At 58.9% G+C, this 26,202-nt stretch overlaps 4 protein-coding genes and 4 non-coding genes across 8 annotated transcripts; all 8 read left to right on the forward strand.

The window, feature by feature from the left end:
- The first annotated feature begins 252 nt into the window (after positions 1–252).
- On the forward strand, positions 253–6,777 carry LOC116649365 (tumor necrosis factor ligand superfamily member 12). The gene is made up of 7 exons (XM_032432124.1): positions 253–411; positions 571–618; positions 1,126–1,201; positions 1,889–1,942; positions 2,028–2,063; positions 6,219–6,343; positions 6,526–6,777. Exons 1-7 carry the CDS (start codon positions 253–255, stop codon positions 6,775–6,777), a joined length of 750 nt encoding a protein of 249 aa, XP_032288015.1.
- A 1,232-nt stretch (positions 6,778–8,009) lies between these two features.
- Positions 8,010–10,509, forward strand: LOC116649364 (tumor necrosis factor ligand superfamily member 13). The gene is made up of 6 exons (XM_032432123.1): positions 8,010–8,741; positions 9,101–9,179; positions 9,313–9,360; positions 9,505–9,623; positions 9,841–9,979; positions 10,186–10,509. The coding sequence occupies exons 1-6, from the start codon at positions 8,484–8,486 to the stop codon at positions 10,293–10,295; spliced, it is 753 nt and encodes a 250-aa protein (XP_032288014.1). The 5' UTR covers positions 8,010–8,483; the 3' UTR covers positions 10,296–10,509.
- Positions 10,510–11,450: 941 nt separating this feature from the next.
- Positions 11,451–19,441, forward strand: SENP3 (SUMO specific peptidase 3). The gene is made up of 11 exons (XM_032432117.1): positions 11,451–11,716; positions 12,592–13,317; positions 14,047–14,286; positions 14,380–14,491; positions 14,999–15,146; positions 15,276–15,323; positions 16,133–16,210; positions 17,917–18,054; positions 18,214–18,297; positions 18,428–18,478; positions 18,905–19,441. Exons 2-11 carry the CDS (start codon positions 12,603–12,605, stop codon positions 19,013–19,015), a joined length of 1,725 nt encoding a protein of 574 aa, XP_032288008.1. The 5' UTR covers positions 11,451–11,716; positions 12,592–12,602; the 3' UTR covers positions 19,016–19,441.
- A 688-nt stretch (positions 19,442–20,129) lies between these two features.
- EIF4A1 (eukaryotic translation initiation factor 4A1) lies at positions 20,130–26,160 on the forward strand. The gene is made up of 11 exons (XM_032432043.1): positions 20,130–20,207; positions 21,543–21,591; positions 21,955–22,087; positions 22,534–22,673; positions 23,693–23,861; positions 24,183–24,292; positions 24,508–24,651; positions 24,730–24,867; positions 24,978–25,067; positions 25,325–25,404; positions 25,509–26,160. Exons 1-11 carry the CDS (start codon positions 20,185–20,187, stop codon positions 25,651–25,653), a joined length of 1,221 nt encoding a protein of 406 aa, XP_032287934.1. The 5' UTR covers positions 20,130–20,184; the 3' UTR covers positions 25,654–26,160.
- Positions 22,122–22,256, forward strand: LOC116649409. The gene has a single exon (XR_004302672.1). It is a non-coding gene; the product is annotated as a small nucleolar RNA SNORA48 (small nucleolar RNA).
- LOC116649410 lies at positions 22,999–23,145 on the forward strand. Its single transcript, XR_004302673.1, has one exon. It is a non-coding gene; the product is annotated as a small nucleolar RNA SNORA48 (small nucleolar RNA).
- On the forward strand, positions 23,947–24,087 carry LOC116649413. Its single transcript, XR_004302676.1, has one exon. It is a non-coding gene; the product is annotated as a small nucleolar RNA SNORD10 (small nucleolar RNA).
- LOC116649403 lies at positions 25,111–25,253 on the forward strand. Its single transcript, XR_004302667.1, has one exon. It is a non-coding gene; the product is annotated as a small nucleolar RNA SNORA67 (small nucleolar RNA).
- Positions 26,161–26,202: the final 42 nt, after the last annotated feature.

The raw sequence follows: 26,202 nt of genomic DNA on the forward strand, positions 1-26,202 counted from the left end.
GGCCGGCCCTCCGCGCCCGGGGCCCCTCCCGCGATCCCGGGCCCCGCGGGCCTCCTCCCGGGGTCGGCGCTCGGAGGCCCGCGGCTCAGCGCCCCCGCCGCGTCCCGCTTCCTGTGCGCTCCCCTCCCGGGCGCGTCCGTCGCCCCTCCTTCTCGGCCGCCCGCTCCGCCCGCCGGCTCCCCGGCCCCCGCCCCCGCGGGTCCCGGGCCGGGGGTGGGGGGGGCCGCGAGGCAGGCACAGCCCCCCGCCCCCATGGCCGCCCGTCGGAGCCAGAGGCGGAGGGGGCGCCGGGGGGAGCCGGGCACCGCCCTGCTGGCGCCGCTCGCGCTCGGCCTGGGCCTGGCGCTGGCCTGCCTCGGCCTCCTGCTGGCCGCGGTCAGCCTGGGGAGCCGGGCATCGGCGCCCGCCCAGGTGAGGCCCTGCGGCGCAGCGCTCCCGGGGCCGGCGGGGAGCCGAGGCTGCGGAGCAGCGGACGGGGCCGGGTGGGCTGAGGGCACGGGGCAGGAAGAGGGGTGGAGGGTGAGATGTCAGGTGGAGAGGGACGGGGTGACGCTGCCTCCTTCCCAGCAGGAGCCTTCCCAGGGGGAGCTGGTGGCGGAGGAGGACCCGGACCCGCCGGTGAGTGGCCGTGGGTGCCGGGCGCGCGCTGCTGGGCGTGGGGAGTGCGCGCGAGCCGAGGGCGCAGGGTGTGCCCCTGGCCGTGCCAACTGCGTGTGTGCGGGGGTGTGCACCGCCGTGCGCGCGTATGTGAGCGGAGAGGGAGGGAGGGTGCCGCTGTGTGGAGGGGGTTTGTGTCGCCCGAGTCCGGAGTGTTTATTGGCTGTGGGTGAAGTGGGGGTATGGGATGGGGGGGAGCCTGCCGCCGAGGAGCGATGCTGGTGAGGTGTGCACACAGCCTGGGTGCGGGCGCCTGGGCACTGTGCTGACCGCGCCGAAGGGTCTGTGCCGGTTCTGTGTGGTGGGCGGCTTGGGGGACCGGGAGACCCCAGGACCTGGCCTCCCTAAGACTTGCGTGCCTGGTGCTAGCTGGTGCCTCTTCCGACGGGGGGGCCCCCTGTCGGTCTCAGCTTAGCCTCGGGTAGTTCCCGCAAGACCCCGGTTTAGCCCTGCCCTTAATTCGCCTAGGAACTGAATCCCCAGACAGAGGAAAGCCAGGATCCTGGGCCTTTCCTGAAGAGGCTGGTTCGGCCTCGCAGAAATGGTGAGCATCCCTTTATCCACCCTTCAGGAATAATCGTAGTGGCCAGTGTGCAGTGGCTTCTGCGCTCATTATTGCTTTCGTTCATCCTCACAGCCCCACGGAGTGGGCAGAATCAAAACCATCATCCTCACTTATGCTCGGGATGGAGAAACTGAGGCACAGACAGGGTGTGTGTGGGGGGGCGGAGTTCAGAGTCAGGCAGCTATTCGGTGGAGACGCAAACCTAGAATTCTGGACCTCTCTCTGAAGCCCCTCCCATCCCATGGACCTGCTTCTCACTTGAGATCCTACGCCAGATATGGAGGAGGGGATGGCCCAGGGTTAGGAGATGGAGACAAGGTGGGGGAGGCAGAGGCAGGGGTCCCCGTAAGCAGAGAGGCTTGTGAATGGGATGACCACGTGACTGTATGTACAGGTTTGCACAGGACTGTCCCCGCTTACGACTGTTATCTCCCTGCGATTATTAATACCAACCCTTTTGCTCTCAGAAACAACCCAGTTTGGGTGATAAATGATGCAGTCATTCTGCTTATGGAGGGAGGTCTGGCCTGAGGCTCTGAGGCCAGGAGTCTGGACAAGAATAAGGATGCTGGGGCTCTGAGAGGGAGGCGGGGCTGGGGAGTGGCTCCTGGGCCCCCCAGAGTAAGGAGGTGCTATATTCCCCATGTCTCTTTCCTTGATTCTCAGCACCTAAAGGCCGGAAAACGCGGGCTCGCAGAGTCATTGCAGCGCATTATGAAGGTGGGTGATGGGTGATACCTGCCCAGGGAGATGGGGTGGTGGCGGGCCGGGGCAGGTCTCAACAACCCTTTCTTGTGCCTTACAGTTCACCCACGACCGGGACAGGACGGAGCGCAGGCCGGTGAGACCCCATTCCCGCCTCTGAGCTCTCCCCGCCAACTCGCACAGCACTGGCCTCCTGGGAAAGGAGCCCCTCCAAACCTTTCACTTCCCACTGCCCTCCCTGCCTTCAGCCTGGGAACCCCAGAAGCCAGTTCAAGAAGATCCTCAGGGAGGGCTCGGTTCTCTCAGTTCCCAAACCTGGTCTCTGTCTGTGACCTGGGCATGAGAACCCAGGCAGACTCCCCGCACCCAACCACCAGCCCTGATGCTTGTGCAAGAAGCACGTTTGAATCTTCCCTCTCCGCCCCCCCCACCTCGTCTTCCGTGAGTCTTCACGCTCTGACCATTTTTCTTAAAATGTTTCTACCGGGCTCCTTTTGCATCCCTACCCCACCTCCCATCTCAGCACTAGGATCTCAGAACCGCAAACCCAGTCTCTAACCCCTTCCCCATCCCAGCCCCTCCCCACCCCTTGGCTCCGTCCCACCTATGTTGCCAAGCTAAGGCCCTCGCAACTCACTGTCATCATAACCCTGCTTCTCTGCCTGGCTGCAGCCTCTCCGTGGTCTGGTCTCAACCTCTTCTCCCTGCACACTTGGCCTGACACCCCCTCCTTGCCAATGTGCTTCTTCTGGATTTTGCACACACTGTGCCCTCCCCTGGAATGTCCTTCCATGGGACAGGCCAGGAGGCAAGACAGGAGGGTGGCTTGGTCTAGGGGGCCTGGCAGCCGAGATGGAGCCATGTAGCTTGAAGATAGGGCTTGCTTATGGGTTGGATGTGCAGGGGGAAGGCAAGGGAAGGGATCAAAGTGACCTCTAGATTTTTAACTTGGGCGTCCTTGGGAATAATGATGCCATTTAATGGGGATGGGGTTTCCTGGGGAAGAAATAGGCTGGGAGGTACGTGAATTAAGAATGGAATTTCAGATCTCCTACTAAACCAAGTGAAGTAATAATAAATGAGTGAGTTCCGCAGACAGATGGCTGGGTCAGGACGCCAGCCGTCAGGAACCGTAGCTGTACGGATGGTGTTTAGAGCTCCAGGGTTGGATGAGGCACCAGGGGGGAAGAGGGGCCCCAAGAGTGAGGCCCTGGGGCTGTGAGACATCCGGAAGTGGCGCAGAAGAGGAGAACCCAGCGGAGACTGAGAAGCAGATGGACAGAAGGGAAGAAAGTCGGGGAGGAGAGGGGCCTGTGATCTGAGAGAAGATGCGGTCTCACCAGTGAGGGTGTGGCTGTGCTGAATGCAGCTGAGAGGTCACATGATTTGACCATGGGGGTTTGGTAACCTAAAAAGTCAGCTGGTGACCTTGGCCAGGGCGGTTTCAGTGGTGCGGTTAGGATAGAAGCCAGTGTGGACGGGGTGAAGAGAAAATGGGAAAGAGGAATTGGAGTTAGGGACAACCCTTTCCAGAAGTTTCTCTGGGATGAGCAGAGCAGTGGGCCAGTGGCTGGAAGGAGATGTGGAGGGAGGAAAAATTCAGTCCTTCTGGGGATAAGCAGTACTATAGGGATCTTAGCTAACATTTACTGAATGTCCCGTTCGTCTAGAGCTCCTAATGGTCCTAAAAGGAAGATACTCTGATCAGCTCCATTTTACAGATGGAGGTTACTTACCCTGCCCGAGGCCATGACGATACTCAGTGGCGGGACCAGGATTCGAAGCTCGCTAGAGTGTGCTTGTGTACTGGACATGCCCGGTGCAGGGGTGGGGGGGGGCCCACAGGGCAGTGTCCAGGATGGGGGCAAGGGGTGGGTTCCAGAACAAAGGGAGGGACACATTATCCCATCATCACAAGAGGGGCAGTCGAGAATGTGGGCACAGGTCAGTTTTTGGCTCTGGTCGGGGGAGGCGGGGGAGCCCTTGCCTGACGACTTCTGGATCCCCTGGAGAATGAGGGAGATGGGCAGGAGGTGCGAGGAGCGAGGGTACAAAATCCTTGCCTCGATGAGTACCAGAGCAAGCTCAGTGGGCAAGAGAAGGAGGGTTGCCAGGCAGTAAAGAATGTCCATCTGAGGCTTGTGGTTGCGACGCGGAGGGACCCCGCGGTCCCAGGCACACCATGCCCTTTGGCCACAACCAGCCTTTCCTCCAGCTGGTTCCATAGTGGGGAATGTCCTCCCTCCTCTCCCCCTGCTCTTCATGCCCCGGGCCAGCCCTCCTCCCCTCCGGATGGACCATTCAGTGGAGTAGTTACCCAGACATTCATCCCTCCGCTGCTGAGAACCTGCTGTTTTAAGGAGCAGGCTCAACGCCCACAGGGAATGATACCCAGACCTAGTCTCGAAAGATGACCGTCTAGGAGAGGAGACAAGCATATAAATTTGGGAATCACAGTATGCTGTGACAAGGACAATAAGGAAAGCATCCAGAGGTACACGGTAGCGTAGAGGAAGACAAACAACTTTACAATGGAGTCAGGACTCCTTCCCCAAGAAGGCGTGGTGGGCCTTGAAGCATGAATCTAAGATGGACACGGGGTCAAGGACGTTCCAGGTAGAAGGAACCACTTGTGCCAAAGCCCCGAGTTGGGCAAGAGTATGATGAGCTGCTTGGTGTGCTTGGAGGGAGGTGCTCGCCGACAGCATGGGTGGGGGGCCGTGAGCTTGGAGGAGAATAGGGAGCCAGGCCCCAAGGGGAGTCTGGAAGTCATCCTGAGGTCAAAGCAAGCAAAGGCAGGCTCCCACCCGCGTTTTAGAAGGACGCGTGTAGGGAATAAACTGGAGCAGGAGGAAGGTGCACGAGGCAGTCGGCCGAGGAGGGAGGCTGAGAAGAATCCCAGCCGGAGTGCCAGGGGCCGGGCGGGGAGGGAGACAGGGCGCAGGGATTGAGGTGGCAGAACAGGTAGGAACTGGAAATCGGGGAATCAAATGGGTTAGGATGAGGGAGGGCTGGGGAAGGCCGCTGCCGCTGAGCGAGGCCCAGGAGAGCAGGGGGTGGATCCAGACAAAGCCAGAGCTCTGGGCCCTGTTGGCCGCCCCCTCTGGCCTCCCAGCGGTGTTCGCCGGGCGCCCACTCAGAGCAGGCCCGGCGCTGCGTGCCACACCACGGTGGTGAATAAGACCGTGCTGGGACCCCACACTTGCACCTCAGTAAATCAGCCGGAGGATTTCCCGGGTGAAGGAAACAGGGTGGCGTGGGGAAGAGACGAGAGGCAGGGCTGGGACTGGCTGTTTGGAACTGGGGGCCCAGGGAAGGAAGGCTGTCAGCTGAGTCGGGATCTGAAGGGAGGAAGGTCCTTGGTGTGTGCAGGGGCGGGGTGGGGTGGGGAGGGGGGCAGGAAGACAGTGGGAGTCCTGTGATGGACCGGGTGGCCCGGGGAGGACCCGGGAAGCCACCTGAGCTCCTGCTCCATCGTTTTATTATTCATCTTCTTGGCCATGACCTTAGCTCTAGGTTTTTTAAATTTTTTGGTACGGTTTTATTGAGCTTTACTTCCCATACAATTCACCCATGTGAAGTGTACGATTCGGTGGTTTTTAGTCTTAGTCTGGTCACACAGTTGCAGCCATCAGCATGGGAAGACACCCTGTAGCCTTTAGTCGGCACCCCTGTTTCTCCCACACACGCCCCCAGCTCCAAGCACCCACCGATCTACTTTTTGTCTCTATGTATTTATTATCTGGAAATTTCATAGAAATCACATAATACGTGGTCCTTTGGGACTGGCTTCTTTCATTTAGCATAATGCTTTCAGTTCGTCCACAGGGTAGCATTTTTCTTTTTAATGGCTGAATAATATCCCGTTCTATGCCTGTACCACTGTTTTCCTTATCCACTCACCATCCGTCCGATGGACATTTGGGTACCAATTTGTTATTTTTAATATTTGTAATCCAAGTACTGTACGATTCAAGTGCAGGACGTAGACATTCTCAAAAGAGGCAAACAGCAGAGACACGAAATACCAAAGCCCCCCCCCGGCGCTTCTCCTTCCATCTGGCTTTTCTCCCCAGAAGTGGCGGGTGCCACCTTGCTCCTTACCGCCCTGGTCACAGACACGTGTAAACGCCGCATGTCTTCACGCACACTTCCTGTTACACCACGGGTTCCTCCCTGGCCCCGCACCCATCTCTGCATCTTCTGGGCAAAGGGGGCCCCCGAGCCTTATGTACTGAACGGGTCCCCGGGGAGTGTGAGAGAGTCCTGATCTCTGGTCACCACCCTTCAGGTGTGGACGGCACGGTGAGCGGCTGGGAAGAGGCGAAAATCAACAGCTCCAACCCACTGCGCTATGACCGCCAGAGCGGGGAGTTTCTCGTCGTGCGGGCCGGGCTCTATTACCTGTACTGTCAGGTAAGGCCCACCTGGCTCCACGGTACAGCGGGGACTGTGGGTCTGGGGGGCCGGGGGCGAGCCAGAGTGGGAGGGGAGCTCAGGGCTGGGGCCCGATGGGCCCCCTGGGGGGCCAAGGCTGCTGGGAATTGAGGCGCGGCCAGCAGAGGCCTGGACTCCGCTGCCTCCCGCCCGCCTGGCAGGTGCACTTTGACGAGGGGAAGGCTGTCTACCTGAAGCTGGACTTGCTCGTGGATGACGCGCTGGCCCTGCGCTGCCTGGAGGAGTTCTCGGCCACGGCCGCCAGCGCCGTGGGGCCCCAGCTCCGCCTCTGCCAGGTGTCTGGGCTGTTGCCCCTCCGGCCGGGGTCCTCCCTGCGGATCCGCACCCTCCCCTGGGCCCATCTCAAGGCCGCCCCCTTCCTCACCTACTTTGGACTCTTCCAGGTTCACTGAGGGGCCCTGGTGGCGCCCCCACCGCGGCTGTCTCGGTGCGCCCCTCCCCCCGTGCGCCCCCCCTTCTCCCCTGTCCCCCCCCCACCTGCCCGCCCTCTGCAGGCTGCTTGGACTTGTTCACGTTTGTTTCCACGCCACGTAGATAATCCCGTTCTCCTCTGACGCCCCCCCTCCACCTCACTAGCTCCTGAACCCCTAGTCTTTCGTCGCCCCCATTAATCTCCTGACCCCTGCCCTGGCCACAACCCCCCAGGACACTGTGTCTACTCTACTCTGGGTGAGGATGGGTCCCCAACCCCCCCCCCCACCTTCAGGCACTAATAGGGGCTGGATGCCAGGGAGCCTGGGACTAGGCCGGGAGTTCCCAAACGCGAGGGCTAAGAGCAAGCCAAGCTCCTTCCCTGATAATTCCCTGTGGATTTTTAAGAAGCAGATATTATTTTTATTATTATTGTGACAAAATGTTGATAAGTGGATATTAAAGAGAATAAACCACGGTCTCTCTCTTCCTTGGGGCTTAAGGAACATTTCTCAGGGTAGTGGAGGGCTACGGGAAGGGGGTCTGGGCATCCAGGAGTGGGGTGCGGGAGGGCTGGGATGCCAGGGCAATGTATGGGCTCGGGAGTGGGGACCCGCCTGCCTCTGACCCCTGAGGCATGAGCAGAGAGTGGAAAGGCAAACTGCCAGAAAAAAAAAATCAATCCTCTGCCCAAGGTCCAGCAGAAGCTGCCTCATTTACCTAGGAGGCGGGCTTCCTCCTGCGGGTAATCCCTGGCTGGGAGGAGCAGGGGCCCTTCCTCTTGGCAGCCTCGGGACGTTCAGCGGGGCTGCCACCAGCCCTGGCTGGGATGTGGGGTGGGAGCAGGCCCGAAGGGGAGCTCAGGGTCAGGAAGCAGGACGCAGGGCCCGGGAACATGGGAACACGGGGCCCTGGGTCCAGGGGAGGAATCCTACAGTGGTAGGGTGCTTGGGGCTGTCTCTTTCTTTCTCTGACCAGGGCCTTATGTAAGAGCTTTTCTCGGGAAACAGGAAGTTCTCCTTGCCAAGTTCAGCACAGGGAGTAGTGCTGGCCTATTCCAACACACCCGGCCTGGCCTTAACCCCAGAACTCAGCCAGTTTCTTGCTTCCGCGACCCTGGTTCTCCTTCCCCTCTACCCCCCCCCCCCCCCCCCCCCCGCCCGCCGCCCCTCCTTTTCCACCTTCAGTCATACCCAAAGATCTCTCGTGTGGCTGAGCCAGAGGGTCTTTACCCCCTCACCCCTGGACCCCCAAGGCTGCCCAGCTTGCCCCTTCATCCCTGCTCTTGGCACCATGCCCCGGAGCCAGCCACCCTTCCCTCCCCCACTTCTGGGGCCGTCCCAGGGTTCCTGTGCTCGGCCGCTCCTCCTGGGTGTCACTGGCAGTCCTGTCCTTCCTCGAGAGACTGGGACCAAGTCCTCCTGAAGCTGGAGGAGGGTGTGTGTGTGTGTGTGTGTGTGTGTGTGTGTCCGGAGGGGGCGTCTGGAGACAACACCGGCCCGACGGCGGGGTGCCAGGAGCACCAACAGTGCCCCTTGCTGGCTCTCCTCCTCCCTTTTTAATTCTCAAGTTCCTTTTTATTCCTTCCTTGCGTAACGCTCTTCTTCCCTTCTGTACCCCCACCCTCCCCACCACCTCCCCGCCACCCCACTCCTGAGGCTGCAGCCTTCGGCAGGGTCCCCAGCTCATGCCAGCCTCGTTTCCTTCCTTGCTAGCCCCCAAAGGGCCCCCGGGAGACATGGGTGGCCCGGCCCGAGAGCCGGCACTCTCAGTCGCCCTCTGGTTGAGTTGGGGGGCAGCTCTGGGGGCTGTGGCTTGTGCCCTGGCTCTGCTGACCCAACAAACAGAGCTGCAAAATCTAAGGAGAGAGGTGGCTCGGCTGCAGAGGGCCGGAGGGCCCTCCGAGAAGGAGGAAGGGCATCCATGGCTGAGCCTCCAGGAGCAGGTGAGTGAGGGGAGAAGGGGGTCGGGGAGAAGAGTTTGGGTGCCAGGGCCATCTTGGGGCCTCCTGAGTCTAGCCTCGTGGTCTGTAAAGTTTTGAGTAGGTGTAGGAGAGGGTCCCAGGTTTGGAGGTCAAGGGGGCAACCATTCCAGGAAAGGAAATTGTTAAAGATTAATGCTTCTCATGCCTACCAGATCCTGGAGGACAGCCAGCACCAAGACTCAGGTCGCTGGGGATAAGGGCATGAGTGATGTGAGGCGCTCCTCGGGCTGGGGAGTGGGGAGGCGGGGCGGGGCTGGGAGGAAAAGCTGTCGGGGGACCCTTGCTTCTTAGCCTAACCCTGACCCTCTTTCCACGAACAGAGCCCTGATGCCCTGGAAGCCTGGGAGAATGGGGAGAGAGCCCGGAGAAAGAGAGCAGCGCTCACGCATAAGCAGAAGAGTGAGGCCTCCGGGGAGCGGCAGGGGTGGGAGGTGATCAAGCAGCAGGGGGATCTGGAGATTGTTCCCCGGAGCCAGGGGGAGGGGGGAGGGGACAGGTGGGCATTGCTTAGATCTCCTTCTTCTTTCCTCAGAGAAGCATTCCGTTCTGCACCTTGTCCCCATCAACATCACCTCTAAGGGTGAGCACAACTTTAAATAATGGCTCTGGGGGAGGGGCAAGATCAGGGAACTTTGGGGCTGACACCTGGGCCCAAGAGAATCCTAGCAATGAAAAGTCTCTGAGAATGCCCAGAAGTCCTGATTGCCATACTCCTCACCTCCAGAGGACTCCGACGTGACAGAGGTGATGTGGCAACCGGCCCTTAAGCGTGGGAGAGGTCTGGAGGCCCAAGGATATGTTGTTCGAGTCTGGGATGCTGGGGTCTATCTGCTCTATAGTCAGGTAATCCCACACATACCCTAAGCCTTGACTGGGGGCCATGGGGTCTGTTCTCCCAGGGCCTGAATGCCCTGGTACTGAGGGTTCCCAACGCCTCTGTTCATACCAAACTTCGAAGACCCTCCTTCCTTCCTTGGCTCCGTCATCCAGGCTCCGGAGGCCTCCCAGCCCTGAGCCATGCTTTCTCACTTCCTTCAGCTTCTCCTCCATCCCCCGTCAGGTCCTGTTCCATGATGTGACTTTCACCATGGGTCAGGTGGTGTCTCGGGAGGGCCAGGGAAGGCAGGAGACTCTCTTCCGATGTGTCCGAAGCATGCCCTCCAACCCAGACTGGGCCTACAACAGCTGCTACAGCGCAGGTGAGAGCCCCGTGGGCAGTGGAGGGCAGGTGTGAGAGGAGCAGGGTGTCTGTGACCCCCGGGGGGCCAGAAGCCTGGGTGGACAGGTGGATCTGGGGGATGCAGGCCAGGAAGCAGGAGGAAGGCTGAGCCGGAGAAGGGAGGAGAGGCACCAGAGAGTCTGCAGGACTGTGCTTCACGGAGTGTGTATTTTCTCCGTTTCTCAGGTGTCTTCCACCTACACCAAGGGGATATTCTGAGTGTCACCATCCCCCGGGGGAGGGCGAAACTCAGCCTCTCTCCGCATGGAACCTTCCTGGGGTTAGTGAAACTGTGATTAGGATATGGATGGTGGTGTTGAGCTCGGAAGATGAGGGTGGGTACAAATCGGAGACAGCCAAGAGCGAATAGGAGCGGACGCCTCTTCTGGGTTTGACGGGAACCGTGGGTTTGACGGCTCATCAATCTCCGCTCCTCCCTTTTCCCGACCCACCCCCACCCTCACCCCGTAGACTTTGATTTCATGGATATTAAAGAGGTGTATATCTTGCTTTTGTCCCCCATCCAGCCCCACATTCTCGAGGGGGGGGCGGGGGGGGGTGGGCAATGCCAGGCCTTATCTGGACCTACTTTGGGTCCCACTGGAATGCTTCCAGAACAGCACCACCACCTAGCGGCAGTTTGAGAGAACCAGCCTGCGTGTTGGCACGAGTCCACGAAGCCTCCCTCCACTCGGGAAGACTCGTGGTTCCCTGTGCCACACCTCTCCCCAGGTACCCGCTGCCTCCTCGCTCCACAAGAAGCCTAACCCCCACTTCTCTCCCCGGCGACGGGGCCCCAGTTTCCAGCACTGTCTCCGGGGGTGTGTTTATTAGGCGGCCGTCTGCAGGGGGGGCCGACGACGACGGTCCCTTTGCAGCCCCATTACTGCTCGGGTGCCAAGTTCTGCCCTTCCTGCTCTCCACGCCCCTGGCGTAGCGGGCCCCTCCAAGCCCCTCTGGGCGGGGACGGGGGTCCGGGGAGCCTTGGGTAAATCGTGCGCCCTAACGCTGGTCTGCCTTCACTCCTCTGGGGTCTTTCTTTCTGCTCAAGACCTGCTTGGACTTAAATAAAAGAATGAACGACTTCCATTCCCCTCGCTGCCTTGCCTAGCCCCGGGATCTCCCTGCCCTCCCGGCTCTCCCCCGGCGCGGCCCACGGGACCCAGGTTCCGCGAGCCCCGACGTTCGGGCCCGCAAGCGCCCGGAAGGGACTACGCGGCGGGACACGCAGCGTTGCGGGGGGGGGGGGGTGACATGCAGGCGCAAACCGGAGAGAGGCGGGCCCTCGCGTGGCCCGGAGCAGCGGGAGTGCGCAGGCGCAGCCCCGCACGGGGCTCGGGGGCGGGACGGTCCCTTGGCGTCTACGCTCTCGGGTAGGCGGGACTAGGCGCGTGCTGGCCGCGCCGGCGCTGTTCGCCGGGTGTGACGTACAAATCGTGCGCCGCCAGCGCCGGTGGGCCTGGGGCTCGCGGGAGGGGAAGGAGGAGGAGGGGGAGGTGGTGGAGGTGGAGGCTGAAGCAGAGCAAGAGGCGGCCGCGGCGGGGCGGCTCGGCGGCGCGGCGCGCGGCCCAGAAGCGTTGGAATCCTGAATTGAGAGGGCTGCGCGTGAAGACAGCAGGAGTGGCGGGGCCGCCGCCGTCGCCGGAGAGATGAGCCGGGAAGCTTGAGGCCGGAGACGCCCGCCCTCGGGCCCGTCCGCCCGGCTTCCCCGCTCCCGGTGAGGACGCCCCCTACCCTTCCCCCAGCTCTGCCGCGGCCTCTCCCAATCCTGGACCTCATTCCCACCTAACGGGGGCCCAGGAGGCCCTCGAAGGGGCTTCTTAAGGCCCTCGGGCGCCGAACTGTCCTGAGCCTGTAGGACCAAACCGGTGTGGGACGCATTCTGGCCCCCGGGAACGGAGCAGGAGAGGGGGGCTGGGCCAGCCTGGCTCACGCGGCTCAGTTCTGTCCCAGCGCCTTGATCCGGCTGCCTAAGCACCGATTGGGTTCTTGTTCAGTTTCCTTTAACATTCTTCCGTTTTCATTAGATTTTGCTCCTTGAACCGTAGCCCTGGGATCCCCATTCCCTCCTGAGATCTCCTGAGACGACCTGAGCATGCCCATCCCCTCCCCACCCCAGCCCCCCATTCATTCCAAGGTGGTAGGGAACTCTCTTTCCACTCTAGACCACGGTTTCCTTGTGGAAGTTGTGTCTTCCTCAGCTGTCTCTGTATCATGTCAGGATTCTCGTGCTGAGCCATGCCCCTCATTAGGTGCTCAATTAGGATACCCCTGGTGGTCTCCAGTAGAGAAGTAGAGCCTGAAAATAGTGGGTTTAACCTGGGGATCTGAGAAATAAGAGGAGGCTTGCTGCTCAGCCATATTCTCCCTTGCTTCTATCTGGTCAGGGGAAGGATGATGACACAGACTCTAAAGGGCCCCTTGTGGACCATGTGAACCGAGAAGATCGGCAAACTGTAGGAGTTTTGCGTTTTTTTCCCTCTCTCCTTAGATTATTTGCATCTGATGCCAGAGAAGGCATGCTGAGGAAGAGAGGCAAGATCCTGGGGTTCAGGGTGTTTGGATTCTGACACTCTGACCATTATTTTACAGGCTACTGGAAGATGAAAGAGACTATACAAGGGACCGGGTCTTGGGGGCCTGAGCCTCCTGGACCTGGCATAGCCCCAGCTTACTCAAGTCCCAGGCGGGAGCGTATTCGTTGGCCCCCACCCCCCAAACCCCGACTCAAATCAGGTGGAGGGTTTGGGCCAGATCCTGGGTCAGGGACTACAGCGCCAGCCAGACGCCTCCCTGTCCCTCGGCCCTCTTTTGATGCCTCAGCTAGTGAAGAGGAGGAAGAAGAGGAGGAGGACGAGGATGAAGATGAGGAAGAGGAAGTGGCAGCTTGGAGGCTGCCCCCCAGGTGGGGTCAGCTGGGAGCCTCCCAGCGGCCTCGCCCTCCCCGCCCTACTCATCGAAAAACCTGCTCACAGCGCCGCCGCAGAGCCATGCGAGCCCTCGGGATGCTGCTCTACTCAAAAAGCACCTCGCTGACATTCCACTGGAAGCGTTGGGGGCGCCACCGGGGCCGGCGGCGGAGCCTTGCACACCCCAAGAACCATCTTTCACCCCAGGAAGGGGGTGCGACACCACAGGTGCCATCCCCCTGCTGTCGTTTTGACTCCCCTCGGGGGCCACCTCCGCCCCGGCTGGGTCTGCTAGGTGCTCTCATGGCTGAGGATGGGGTGAGAGGGTCTCCACCAATGTCCTCGGGGCCCCCAGTGGAGGAAGATGGATTAAGGTGGACTCCAAAGTCTCCTCTGGATCCCGACTCCGGTAAGGTGGGAATGGGTGGAGGGAGAGGGTGGGGAGGATCAGGAGCCTCTCGAGGTGGTGACAGCTGGGCCTAAAGCTAGTAGGATGGCAGAGTGAGGGGGTCCACTGTGAAATGTCTTAAGCTCCACTTCGAGCAGGAACTAAGTCTGGGGAGATAGTCAGTCAAGGCTGGGACATAGAGTCCCTAAGTAGGTGTTCTGGGTATAGATGAGAAAGGGAGGCGTGGCTTACAGAAGTCAAGCAGCCTTATACACGTAAAATCCCTCTTCGTTTGCCCTGTTAGAGTAGAGGGGCACGTACATCTGCAGAGGGTGCCATCTTCGAGTGGTGGGAAGGGATTTCTCTGAGGAGTGGACTGCATCACCAGTACGGCTGGGTGTGACAGTCTCGCTCAGAATGTTTCTTTCGGGGACTCTCAACCGAACAATCTCCGGCTGTTTTTATGCATCACTGGAGTATTTATCGAACGTTTGCGGGGTACTGTGCTAGGAGCCAGGTGTATGGTGGTGATAAGTATCTCTGAAGCTCAGATCTCCCTGAATCTTAGTCTTATTCTGCTTCTGCCCTATGAGTAGGACGTCTTTTCTGTTCCTTTACAACCTCTCAGACGTGCTCATTTCATGCTTGAGGTTTCCATTCTTTAGAGTTTATATTGGTGTCGTGTGGGTCGTTTAATCTCATCCCGTTGTTCTTTGATCTGAGCCCCACCCTGTTTCCCCTGTCCTACAGGCCTCCTCTCCTGTACTCTTCCCAATGGCTTTGGGGGACCCTCCGGGCCAGAAGGGGAGCGGGGTCTGGCACCCCCTGATGCCAGCATCCTCATCAGCAATGTGTGCAGCATCGGGGACCATGTGGCCCAGGAGCTGTTTCAGGGCTCCGATTTGGGCGCTGCGGAAGAGGCAGAGCAGCCGGGGGAGAAAGCCGGCCAGCACAGCCCCCTGCGGGAGGAGCATGTTACCTGCGTACAGAGTAAGGGACCCAGAGGGCCCAGTCTCTTTCTCGCAGCCAACTCCTAAATTGAAGTCTGGAGGCCTCACCCCTCTCCTCTTTTCCTCCGCTCAGGCATCTTGGATGAATTCCTTCAAACTTACGGCAGCCTCATCCCCCTCAGCACTGATGAGGTAGTAGAGAAATTGGAGGACATTTTTCAGCAGGAGTTCTCTACGCCTTCCAGGTGAGGCATGAAAGAGGGCTGGGACCTGAGGGTAGGCGAGAATGCTGCTGCCTTTTCTCCCATAGGGACGTGTTGGGGAGGAGGAGGAAGGTAGGACTGAAGGGAGGAAGCTGCAGGCAGAGTGCCAAGCCCCTGTAAGCTGACTGGGGTGGGGGTGGGGTCTTTACCTGAGACCCCAAAATACTGTGTATACCTGCTACTTGTGTGCCTCTTTCTGGAGACTGGGCCGTTAGCAGGTCCTCAAAAGGACACGTGACCCAAAAAAAGGATAGTGTTTGTTTGTTGTTTGAAGTAGGCTCCATGCCCAGTGTGGAGCCCAGTGTGGGCCTTGAACTCAGGACCCTGAGATCAAGATCTGAGCTGAGATCAAGAGTCGGACGCTCAACTAACTGGGCCACGCAGGTGCCCCAGAAAGGATTAGTTTAGGTTCTTACCCCAGCAGTAGAAAGTACTCCTGCTTGCCCAGCCCCCTCAGCTCCTGTGTGACTCCGCCCTTGGCCTCCTCAGGAAGGGCCTGGTGCTTCAGCTCATCCAGTCCTACCAGCGGATGCCGGGCAACGCCATGGTGAGGGGCTTCCGAGTGGCCTACAAGCGGCATGTGCTGACCATGGACGACCTGGGCACCTTATATGGACAGAACTGGCTCAATGACCAGGTGAGGAGCAATGGAGACACGGGCCCCAAAGGGGATTTAGGGAGCAGGGTGTCTGGGGCCCTCTGTTTGGGGGAGCCCTGTACCCATGCTGCACTCTCCATGGCAAGTTGCCTCCCGTCTTCTCCCCAGGTGATGAACATGTATGGAGACCTGGTCATGGACACGGTCCCTGAAAAGGTAGGCCTCACCAGGTACCTCGGTCCCCAGAAGAATGTCTGCAGTTCTAAGCAGCATTTTCAGTCCCTTGTATCACTTTATCCATAAAGAGGATCTTTGTTTTTGGGGAGAGGTGGTAGGAGGCAGCCTGTTAAATTCAAATCTCTAATTTTATTTTTTATTATTTTAAAGATTTTATTTATTTGGCACAGAGAGATAGCGAGAGAGGGAACACAAGCAGGGGGGGTGGGAGAGGGAGAAGCAGACTCCCCGCTGAGGAGGGAGCCCGATGCGGGACTCGATCCCAGGACCTTGGGATCATGACCTGAGCCGAAGGCAGACGCCCAGCGACTGAGCCACCCAGGCGCCCCTAAGACTTATTTATTTGAGAGAGAGAGAGAGAGAGAGAGTGAGGTGGGGGGGGAGGAGAGAGAATCTCAAGCGTACTCAGTGCTGAGCGTGGAGCCCAACGAGGGGCTCAGTCTCTTGACCCCAAGATCACGACCCGAGCTGAAACCAAGAGGTGGACGCTTAAGCGACTGCATCACCCAGGCGCCCCTCAGATCTTTAATCTTGGTCCTGAACTTACCTATTCTCTTCCCCCAGTGGGTAGTTTTTTTTCCCTGTGGCTAACTCCACAAATGGGATGGGAAGCAATAAGAAGGCTAAAAAGGATGTGGTTTTTTTTATCCTCAGTGAATTGGGAGTGGAGGGTGTTGAAGCTGGCCCTTGGAGCCATAATGAAACGGAGCGGCGCGGGCGGAGGAGACTGGGCAGGAGAGCCGGGGCTCTTTAATTCCATCCGGCTCTTTTGTATCTCCCTGGTACAGGTGCATTTCTTCAACAGTTTCTTCTACGACAAACTCCGCACCAAGGGTTACGACGGGGTGAAAAGGTGGACCAAAAATGTGAGTTACCAATTCACATCTCCTTGTGTAACACCTTGCCTGGAGAGCATTAGAGTTCTGTTTTCTAGGAGCCACTTCCTCAAGCCTGTTCACTCAGTCTTTCAGATATTAAGGGTCTTGTGTGTGCGTGAGATACCGCTGTGGGTACTCAGGATTCAGTGTTACGTAAGGAGACCTTGCCTTCATGGAGTAAGAGTAAATAAGCAGGTGAAACTCCAGCTAGTGCTAGGTGCTGCGATTAAAAGGGTAATGTAGTAGCATGGGAGGTGGGTCCTTTAGATCGGGCGGTCTGGAAAGGCCTCTCTTTGCTGAGACTCGAGTGATGGGGAGCCGGCCGTGCGCAGATCTGGGGGAAGAGTAGTCTAGGCAAGAGGACTAGCAAGTACACGGGACTCAGGGTGAGAAAGGGCACGTGAGGCACCGAAGGCCCACGTGGGCGTCCTGTGTGGTTGGAGCAGAGCGAGTGGAGAGAATATTGGTAAGACATTCGGTCAGAGAGTCGATCGTGTAAGGATGGAGGAGAAGCTGAGGAGGGTAGATCTTACTCTATGTGCGCCGAGAAGCCATTGAAGTTTTAAAGGAGGCTGGGAAGTCCCTCACGTTTTAAACTCCTGTTTCATGAAGATTGGAAGCGGGGCAAGAGTAGAAGCAGACAGACTAGGAGGGGAGCACGGAAGTCCAGATGAGAAACGTGGGCCAGGGCGCTAAGGGCCAAAGTAGGAGTAGCTTTCTCTGGGATAGGTTTTGCGGTCAGAACTGATAGTGTTTTCTGACGGGTTGGTCGTGGGAATGAAGAAGAGCTAGGAATCGGGGAGGCCTGGGTTGGTGGCGGAAGTTACTGGGGAGAATTAGGAGGGAGCACGTTTGGTGAGGGGAAAAAAGAGTTCCTTTCTCTCCTCTAGTTAGTTTCCCTGCCCTCCAGTTCAAAGGCCAGGAAATTTCGACACTGAGGTAGGAGCACTGACTGGCTCCAGCACGCCTCAGTTTCGGCCCCCAGCTTCGGGGGCTTACCCCCCAGTGACCTGGCAGGCCTGCTTCTCCCAGGAGAGGTGGGGTGACGCACAGTGAAGAGAACTTGGCCTTCTGCATGCTTGCGTTTGAATCCCACCAATGTCCTTTCTTCTGTGACCTTCAGCAAGTTGCCTTACTCTGCCAAGCGGCAGTTAGCTCGTTAGCTTGACTGTGAGCACTTCCTCATAGGATTGTCGTGTTAACTGGCCCACCCCTGACTAGGAACCGTGCCGCTCTTGTTGGCCTATTATGCACGTTAACTACTTTAACGCTCCTAACAAACAGATGAGGTAGGTGCTGTTGTTCTCAGCCTCTTACAAGAGAACGGAGGTATATAGAGTTTATTATGTAGCTTGCCCACGGTCACCAGCTCGTCAGCAGAGGAGCTGGATTTAAACCCCGGCAGTCTGGCTCCGCAATCCTAAGCCTGGGTTCTTAGCTACTTAGCACTTGCACCTTTGCTGTGTTGGAGAGTACCTGGTCTTCCTGGGCCCTGCAGTGGGGGTCTCCTCTGAGCTGCCTTCTTCCTCAGCCCTGGAGGCCACGTACGCTGACCCTTGCCTTAGCAGTGGAAGGGCTGGGCCTTGTGCTCTGCCCCTTGGCTCCTTGCCGTGCCTCTGCTCCTGAGGACCCTCCTGGCAGCGGGCAGGACCCTCGCACTGCCTGACTTGACCTCTGGCACCGCCCCCCTTTAGGTGGACATCTTCAATAAGGAGCTACTGCTGATCCCCATCCACCTGGAGGTGCATTGGTCCCTCATCTCTGTGGACGTGAGGCGACGCACCATCACCTATTTTGACTCGCAGCGTACCCTAAACCGCCGCTGCCCTAAGGTTTGAGAGGGGAGGGGGGCAGACGGGAAGCATATGGGGAGGAAATGCAGTGGCTAGGCATTCTGGGCAGAAGGGCGGGCGCGGTGCTGGGACCACCATACCCTGGGTTCAGTTGGGAAACATAGGGCATTACTTCTTTCTCCGTTTCGGTCTCTGTAGCATATTGCCAAGTACCTGCAGGCAGAGGCAGTGAAGAAAGACCGGCTGGATTTCCACCAGGGCTGGAAAGGTTATTTCAAAATGGTAAGTGTCCAGGGTTGGGGCGGGGGGGGGGTCGGTACTGGGTGGTGAGAGAGGCGTGGCAGGAGGCAGAGTTGAAGCCACAGCCCTAGGAGCCTCCAGGTGAAGGGCCGCCCTTCTTTTTATTCTCTAGAACGTGGCCAGGCAGAACAATGACAGTGACTGCGGTGCCTTTGTGTTACAGGTAAGCAGATAGCAGTCGGGTTACCGGTTTGGGACGGAGGCGGGAGACCGCTCGGCCTCCCTGAGTTGGCTCACGGGCACTGGTGGAGCAGGGCGTAACCTTGCGTGTTAGGATGCAGAACCGCGGATGTCGTTCGTTGGTCCTCTTCTGGCTGCCCCAGCCCACAGTGGGCGTGGGCCTCTTGGTCCTTGGGCCCTGGCTCTCTAATACAGTTGCCTTCCACCCCCCAGTGCAGGTACCAAGAACAATGACTTTAGCCAGACTTTGAGCCCCAGGCTGTGGGACCTTGGCTCCCTTTGTGAAAAGTGGAAGCTCTTGCAAAGGTCCAGTGAGATGGCTATGGCTCCTGTGAAGTGTGTAGCACGGGCCCTGACTCGGGGGGATGCGCAGTAGGTGGTTCTCACGGCCTGCTTTGTTAACACCCAGTACTGCAAGCACCTGGCCCTGTCGCAGCCATTCAGCTTCACCCAGCAGGACATGCCCAAACTTCGTCGGCAGATCTACAAGGAGCTGTGTCACTGCAAACTCACTGTGTGAGCCTCGTATCCCAGGCCTCAAGCCCATTCATGAATGGGCATGGGGACATGGGGGACCCTTCCTTCCCAAGAAACTCCAGTTCCTTTCCTCTCTTGCCTCTCCCCATCCAATTCCCTTTGGTTTTTCATATTTAAATGTTTTGATTTCTGTATTTTTTTTTTCTTTGAGAGAATACTTGTTGATTTCTGATGTTCAGGGGTGGCCATGGAACAGCCTCTTTTTCCGTCTGCCGGGGAGGAGTTTGGCCTCGGGGCCTGGGTGGGGCGGTCATTCCCCCTTCCGAGTGCAGGGCGGGGGCAGGAAAATCTGTGCTGGGGGTGGTGGGCGGGCAAGGGGATTACTGCCTGCCAGTCTGCAAACTTTTTTTTATATATATATATAAATGCCACGGTCCTGCTCTGGTCAATAAAGGATCCTTTGGAGATACGTGGTGCTGGTCTTCCTTCTGTCAGGCTCGGGTTCGGCAGTCACCGTCGGCCACCCTGTCGGAGGTGCTGAGACCCTGGGGGGGCCCCCCGACGAAGCCCTCCCGCGGGGAAGCCGGGGGAGCTCAGGGAGGACGGAGCTTCGTGGCCGCACCCCCAGGTGCGCGGGGGCTCCCCTCCCCGCCCTGCCCGTGGCCGGGGGCGCGCCTCCTGCTTCCACTGTCCCCCGCACACTCGCAGGGGCTCGCGGCGGTGTCCGGTCTACCTTTGCTGCAGGAAACGACAAACTAAACTGGGGGTCCGGCGCGCACCTGGAGCCGAGGCGAAGGGAAGTGGCCGTCTCGGGAGCCCGGAAGTCCCTGGAGGCTGAAGCCTCGCCCCTCGCGCGCGATAGGGCCAGCCGGACCACATGACCCGGGCGCCCTCGCCTCCGCACGTGTAGGGGCGCTGGGCCCCAAGATGGCTGCCAGGCCTCGAGGCCTGGCTCCCGTATGTCACTTCCGCACCGGCGAGAAAGGCGGGCCCCACAGCCAATGGGGCTGCGGGGCGGGGCCTCACCTTGATAGGCGTTCAGGTTGTCCAATGGTGGCGGCGTGCCGGAGCGCCTGCGAACTAACGTCACGCCGAGTCGCTGAGCGCTGGCGGGCGGGGCCGAGGCGGCCAAGCCAATGCGATGGCTGGGGCGGGCTCGGGCGCTCTATAAGTTGTCGATAGGCGGGCACTCCGCCCTAGTTTCTAAGGATCATGTCTGCGAGTCAGGATTCCCGGTAAGAAACCCTTTTGCAAAAGGTCGAGGCTGCTCACTTGCCGCTCCCTCCCGAGGGCCCCGCGGGGCGGGGGGGAGGGGCAGCCGAGGCCCACCGCCCGGGGCCGCCCCTCCCCGCCCGGGGTTGTACGGGACAGCCACGCCGGGAGGCCCGGTCTTGGGGGGCGAGGGGGCAGGGCCCGGGCCTGGGCAGCGAGCGGGGACGGCCCGGCCCTCGGGGCCTGGCGTGCGAGGCCCGCCGGGAGGCCGCTCCCCGCCCACGACGCGGCGCGCGAGGCCCCGGCGCCCGAGCGCCAGGCGGGGTCGCGACCCGGCGCGGGGGACGACGGCGGCGACGGCCGCCAGCGCGCGTGGCCCGGGCCGGCGGGTCCGGGCGCCTCTCCGGCGGAGGGAGGGCTCGCGCGCGCTAGGGGTTCCGGGGGGTTCCGACGGGACCACTCGCCGGCGCGGGGGGCGCCCGGGTCCTCCGAGCCGGGCGCTCGGTCGCGCGGAGAGCCGGGGCGGGGCGGAAGAAGCCGGCCGTTCAGTGTGCTGGTTTTCTTGACGGCCAGGACCGAGCCTGACCCCGAGGAGCGGCCGCGTGAGGCACCGGGAGCCCACCCGGCGCCGGGCGGGCGGGTCCATTTTGCCGCACAAGCCGGGCAATTGGCAAACTGCGGATGGGCAGGTCCACTTTCCTTCGGGGGTGAGCGGCCTGAGGTATGGGAGGGCGACGCCATTTCGCGACGGGGGCGGGCGGGTTGTGGATTGTTCCGTGGCGGGGGGAGACGCCGCCGGGTGGTCGAGGGAGCGAGCACATGGCGGCCCGAGGGGCTCCCCTCCCCCAGCCCGCTTGGCTTCTGAGTGTTGTGCAATCTCCCCCTTCGCTAGCTCGGCTGGGGCTCATTGTGCGCGAGGCCGCCACCGCCCGCGGCCTCCCACATCCGGGCACCGCGAGGGGGGGAGACGGGCTGGAGGGGGTGGGGGAGGGCGCGGGCGGAGTGACGTGGGGGGAAGGGGATGTCCTCCCCTCGCAGCTGGGAGGTGAGGGGCGGGACTTCCGGCGCGCCGGGGCCGCGGGGGGGGGGGGGGAGGCGCACGCGCTCGGGCTTGGAGCGGCCCCGGCCCGGGACACAAGGGCCCGGCGGCGCGGACCCCCTCCGGGCCCCGGGAGCGCGCTGGCGCTCCTTGCAGCCTGCCGGGGGCAGGGGTCTGGCTCGGTGGTAGAGGAAGGGCTGTGTCCTGGGGAGCTGGCGGGTCGGCTCGGGAGTGGGGCCGATGGCATCGTGCAGGGCCGCCAGCTGCTGGGGGGCTTCTGACGCGTCTCAGTTGGCGTGCTTCTGCTTTGACCCAACAGATCCAGAGACAATGGCCCCGATGGGATGGAGCCCGAAGGCGTCATCGAGGTGAGCTTGGAGCCCTACGCTGTCTGTCTCTCCTTTCTGGGAAAGGCAGTGTCCCCTGAATCCGGGACTGTGGTTGCCTACCTCCTGAGTGATCTGTTCTCTTATCCTCACTCCTTTACGGTGATTTGTTAAAAGTATCTTACGTGCTGGAGTTGAGTCCTGTTTTTCTACATTGTCTGGTCTCTGGTTTTACAAGTGGACTCGCCCTTTAAGGTGATTTCCCAGACCTTGTAGGGCCAGCTGGCTTCCCTGGAGGGAGGAGAGGTGGGGGCTCTGAAGCTCCGGTGCAGGTACAGGGTCTGGTGGTTCAGTGCTAGGACACAGCTTTGTGTCTCCTACCGTTGGAATTTCTCTGTCCTGTAGAGTAACTGGAATGAGATCGTTGACAGCTTCGATGACATGAACCTCTCTGAGTCCCTTCTCCGTGGCATCTACGCCTATGGTTTTGAGAAGCCTTCTGCCATTCAGCAGCGAGCCATTCTCCCTTGTATCAAGGGTAAGAGTCCTCGGCCCCAGGACGAGTGCTGGACTGTCCCTGACCTGGGTAGAGTGGCACCTGCGTGGTGGTGCTTGTCTCATATCAGTCAGGGACAAAGCAACTCCTTGTTTATCCCAGCTTGGCTTTGGGTCCGTGCCTGCGCCTGGTTCATGCCCTGGACACACGGATCGCTGGTTTAATTTCAGTAAGGTAGTTTAGCCAGCTCATAACTGCTGTTCGTCCCTGTGTTTCTAGGCCCATTTTCTGTAGTACTAAACGAGTTAATCTGATCTGCTTCCCGATTGTTCGGTGTCGGTATTACATTGTGATGGGGTAAAGTCTGCGAAGCCCTTAATGCTTGCCACATAGTTCTGTTGGGTGCTGATTGATTGATCAGAGCCTTGATTGTCTCCTGATCCTGAAACGTATGCACTTTGGTATCACATTTCTGCTCATCTGTTTAGGTTATGATGTGATCGCTCAAGCCCAATCTGGGACTGGGAAAACAGCCACTTTTGCCATATCGATTCTGCAACAGATTGAATTGGATCTAAAGGCTACGCAGGCCTTGGTCCTGGCACCTACTAGAGAGTTGGCTCAGCAGGTGAGCATGCAGCTTCCTAACTCCTCTCTTGAAGGAATGCTTTTTAGAAATAATTAGCATAATCAAAAAAATCAGAGGTGTGCTCCGCAAGGACCACCAGCTCAGCAGAACTGAAGCACGGGGGGAAGAGAGGGACCACCGTGTAAAAGTAGAGAAAATGACCCAAGGACTTCCGGATTTCTGAAGGCTTGTTAGGGCTAATTATAAGCCGTTTCTTACCCAAACACAATAAGCATTATTTTCTCCACCCATTTCCTGAGTCAAATGAAAAGGCCGCGAGGTGGAGCCTGGCTGGCCGGGCAAGTTTGGCAGCTGTTGATGAACAGACCCCTGGCAATGGGCAGAGAGACCCCTTGGTGTGGTGGTGGTGCTCTTGTATCAGCCAGGGGCAAAGCAGACGGACAGTCCTTTGTTCATCCTAGCTTGATGCCTGGGTTGGTGGCCAGAGCTGTTTCATGCCTGGGGTACACAAAATCCTAACGATAGACTGTTTTCCCGGGTCTTGGAGAAGAAAGTCAGAAATGCTGGTCTCTTAAGTAGAAAAGTTCTGTGGAAAAATCAGGATGATTCTGTGCTAACTGCGAACAAAGGTAATGTTGTGCAAGCAAAACAGAATTCTAGAACTCCAGGGGGCCTTCGTGTGTGTGCGGATGCTTTTTTTTTTTTTTAGAGTGAATATCTCCCCTAGCACAGGTTCTGTGGCAGGAGTGCAGTAGAACGCAGGTAGATGGCATTTTGTTCATAAAAGTGGTTGCTATGAGATCAAATGAAATGGGTTGTTGGTGGCTTTTAGAAGGGCGGTTACTGTGAATCCTTGTGTTCTTAGGAGCCAGACCAAGCTCAAACCTGAGCCTGTCATTTACTGGCAGTGTGATCTTAAGTGAAGTGTCTGCCTGTTTCTTGCCTGAAAAGTGAGTTTAATGGTGCATGTCTGAGGTGGAGAGCATTACATCAGAAGCGTTTTAAATGGGGCCTGGCACGGTTACAGTTAACGCACGGGCACTTCTTTCTGGGTCTAGATACAGAAGGTAGTCATGGCACTAGGAGATTACATGGGTGCCTCCTGTCACGCCTGCATCGGGGGGACCAACGTACGTGCCGAGGTGCAGAAGCTTCAGATGGAGGCTCCCCATATCATCGTGGGCACCCCGGGTCGTGTGTTTGACATGCTGAATCGGAGATATCTGTGTGAGTCTCCTCTACCGCGCACGCGCCCCCCGTCCCCTGATCCACGGTCTCCTCCTCGGTGCCCGTGTGCGCCTGGGAGGGGCTTGCTCTGGGATGAGCCCATGCGTGTCATCTGAGCCTGGCTTCCCTGTCTTCTCAGCCCCGGGGAGTGTTCTACTTCCCAGGGCTGTCAGCTGGCCTAGCGTGGGAGTCGCAGGCAAAGGATCACCCTTCGTCTTCTGAGAGCAGATCTCTTGTCCCTTTTCTGTTCTTTATTGGGAAACGTGAGTCTCCTCTCACACTTCCCTATCACTACCTATTGGTATTTTCTCGCTCTCGTAGCTCCCAAGTACATCAAGATGTTTGTACTGGACGAAGCTGATGAAATGTTAAGCCGTGGATTCAAGGACCAGATCTATGACATATTCCAGAAGCTCAACAGCAACACCCAGGTGAGGAAGAGGTGTACAGCCTCGTGTCGTAGAGTCGAGGACTCCTTTGTAGATTGTGGGGTGCTTGGGGTAATGGAGCAGAGGAGCCAACAGGAATCCTGGGGTCTCCCCTCAAGCCTTTTTATGCACTGGCTTCTGTTTCAGGGGGTCCTCGGGAACGGGGGTGGCAGGTACCGTGGAGGGTCCCCCACCCTGAGGCTGCTCTCCTCTGTTAGGTGGTTTTGCTGTCTGCCACGATGCCTTCCGACGTGCTCGAGGTGACCAAGAAGTTCATGAGGGACCCCATCCGGATCCTGGTCAAGAAGGAGGAGCTGACCCTGGAGGGTATCCGCCAGTTCTACATCAATGTGGAGCGAGAGGTGGGGCCCGGGGCAGGAGGCGGGCCGGCGGGGGGGGGGGTGGTGTAGCCCCTGACTGGTCTCCCCTCCCCCTCCCAGGAGTGGAAGCTGGACACGCTGTGCGACCTGTACGAGACCCTGACCATCACGCAGGCGGTCATATTCATCAACACCCGAAGGAAGGTGGACTGGCTCACTGAGAAGATGCACGCCCGAGACTTCACTGTGTCCGCCATGGTGCGTGCTCTCCACCTTGTCCCCAGTGGTGGGGCCTTGGCGCGCCTCTCGGCGGCTGCTCGGCACCCACGGGCCCGTGACCCACGCCCTCTCTTCTGTTCCCGCTCTAGCACGGAGATATGGACCAAAAGGAACGAGACGTTATCATGAGGGAGTTCCGCTCCGGTTCTAGCCGAGTACTGATTACCACTGACCTGCTGGTGAGTAGGGGGACGCCGGGAGAGTGGGAAGGAAGAAGGGAAAATCCAAGGTGATTCCCTCTCCAAGGGGCCTGCCTGTGCCCTTCTTCAGGAAAGTAGCAACTTGGAAGAAAATGTGGCATGCCTTAGGTTGCTGGGGGAGAGGGCATGTCTGTTTCCTTTGCCTGCCTTTGGCTGCCTACACACGTTTCAGTCCCTTCCGGCTCGATGTGTCCCCTCCTGGTTCTCGTGCTGACCTGTCCTCTCCCCTGACCTAGGCCAGAGGCATTGACGTGCAGCAGGTTTCCTTAGTCATCAACTATGACCTTCCCACCAACAGGGAAAACTACATCCACAGGTAAGTGTGGGCCTGGAACGTTCCCGCAGCTCGCCCTGAGCTGAAGTTCCGTTTCCCTTTTCCTTGATCATCCCTCATACAGAGGTGTCCTTGTTTTCCACCAGAATCGGTCGTGGGGGACGATTTGGCCGTAAGGGTGTGGCTATTAACATGGTGACAGAAGAAGACAAGAGGACTCTTCGAGACATCGAGACCTTCTACAACACCTCCATTGAGGAGATGCCCCTCAATGTTGCTGACCTCATCTGAGGGGCTGTCCTGCTACCTAGCCCTACCCAGGCTTCAGTCTGAGGGGCTGAAGAGGAGCAGGAGGGGGGAGGGAAGGGAGCCAAGGGATGGACATCTTGTCATTTTTTCTTTTTTTTTTTTCTTTGAATAAATGTCACTTTTTGAGGCAAAAGAAGGAACCGTGAACATTTTAGACCCCCTTTTCTTTGGGGCAGGCTCTTGCCCCAGGCGCCGTCTCTTCTCCCAAAAACACTAATCCATCTCCGTAACCTAGTCGACCTCCAAGCCCCAGAGGCTCTCCCCACCCCAGCTGAACGCCTCTGAGGAGGATTCAAGGGGCCGTAGTGTCACTCAACCCCATTTGCTGGACCAAATCCGGAGAATGCGAGTTAAATGGCCCAGGGGATTGTCCCCAGGTGGGGGGAGCAGGGGAGAAAAAATGGTAGCCATTTTTACATTGTTTTGTATAGTATTTATTGATTCAGGAAACAAAACACAAAATTCTGAATAAAATGACTTGCAAACTGCCTGTTTGGGCTTCTCGTTTCTTGCCTCCCCTTCCCTCCCACC

The sequence above is a fragment of the Phoca vitulina genome, unplaced genomic scaffold (assembly GCF_004348235.1).
Source record: "Phoca vitulina isolate PV1807 unplaced genomic scaffold, GSC_HSeal_1.0 scaffold47, whole genome shotgun sequence".
NCBI lineage: Eukaryota > Metazoa > Chordata > Mammalia > Carnivora > Phocidae > Phoca > Phoca vitulina.

Bases quoted from the DNA above. Each gene is read 5' to 3' on its own strand.
- SENP3 (XM_032432117.1), top strand. From the start codon at position 12,603: ATGAAAGAGACTATACAAGGGACCGGGTCTTGGGGGCCTGAGCCTCCT. The intron at 18,298-18,427 runs GTAAGTGTCCAG...TTTATTCTCTAG, and splicing joins GGAAAGGTTATTTCAAAATG to AACGTGGCCAGGCAGAACAA. The intron at 18,479-18,904 runs GTAAGCAGATAG...GTTAACACCCAG, and splicing joins GCGGTGCCTTTGTGTTACAG to TACTGCAAGCACCTGGCCCT.
- LOC116649364 (XM_032432123.1), top strand. From the start codon at position 8,484: ATGCCAGCCTCGTTTCCTTCCTTGCTAGCCCCCAAAGGGCCCCCGGGA. The intron at 8,742-9,100 runs GTGAGTGAGGGG...TTCCACGAACAG, and splicing joins GGCTGAGCCTCCAGGAGCAG to AGCCCTGATGCCCTGGAAGC. The intron at 9,180-9,312 runs GTGAGGCCTCCG...TTCTTTCCTCAG, and splicing joins GCTCACGCATAAGCAGAAGA to AGAAGCATTCCGTTCTGCAC.
- LOC116649365 (XM_032432124.1), top strand. From the start codon at position 253: ATGGCCGCCCGTCGGAGCCAGAGGCGGAGGGGGCGCCGGGGGGAGCCG. The intron at 412-570 runs GTGAGGCCCTGC...CCTTCCCAGCAG, and splicing joins GGGCATCGGCGCCCGCCCAG to GAGCCTTCCCAGGGGGAGCT. The intron at 1,943-2,027 runs GTGGGTGATGGG...TGTGCCTTACAG, and splicing joins CATTGCAGCGCATTATGAAG to TTCACCCACGACCGGGACAG.
- EIF4A1 (XM_032432043.1), top strand. From the start codon at position 20,185: ATGTCTGCGAGTCAGGATTCCCG. The intron at 22,674-23,692 runs GTGAGCATGCAG...TTCTGGGTCTAG, and splicing joins CTAGAGAGTTGGCTCAGCAG to ATACAGAAGGTAGTCATGGC. The intron at 25,068-25,324 runs GTGAGTAGGGGG...CCCCTGACCTAG, and splicing joins TGATTACCACTGACCTGCTG to GCCAGAGGCATTGACGTGCA.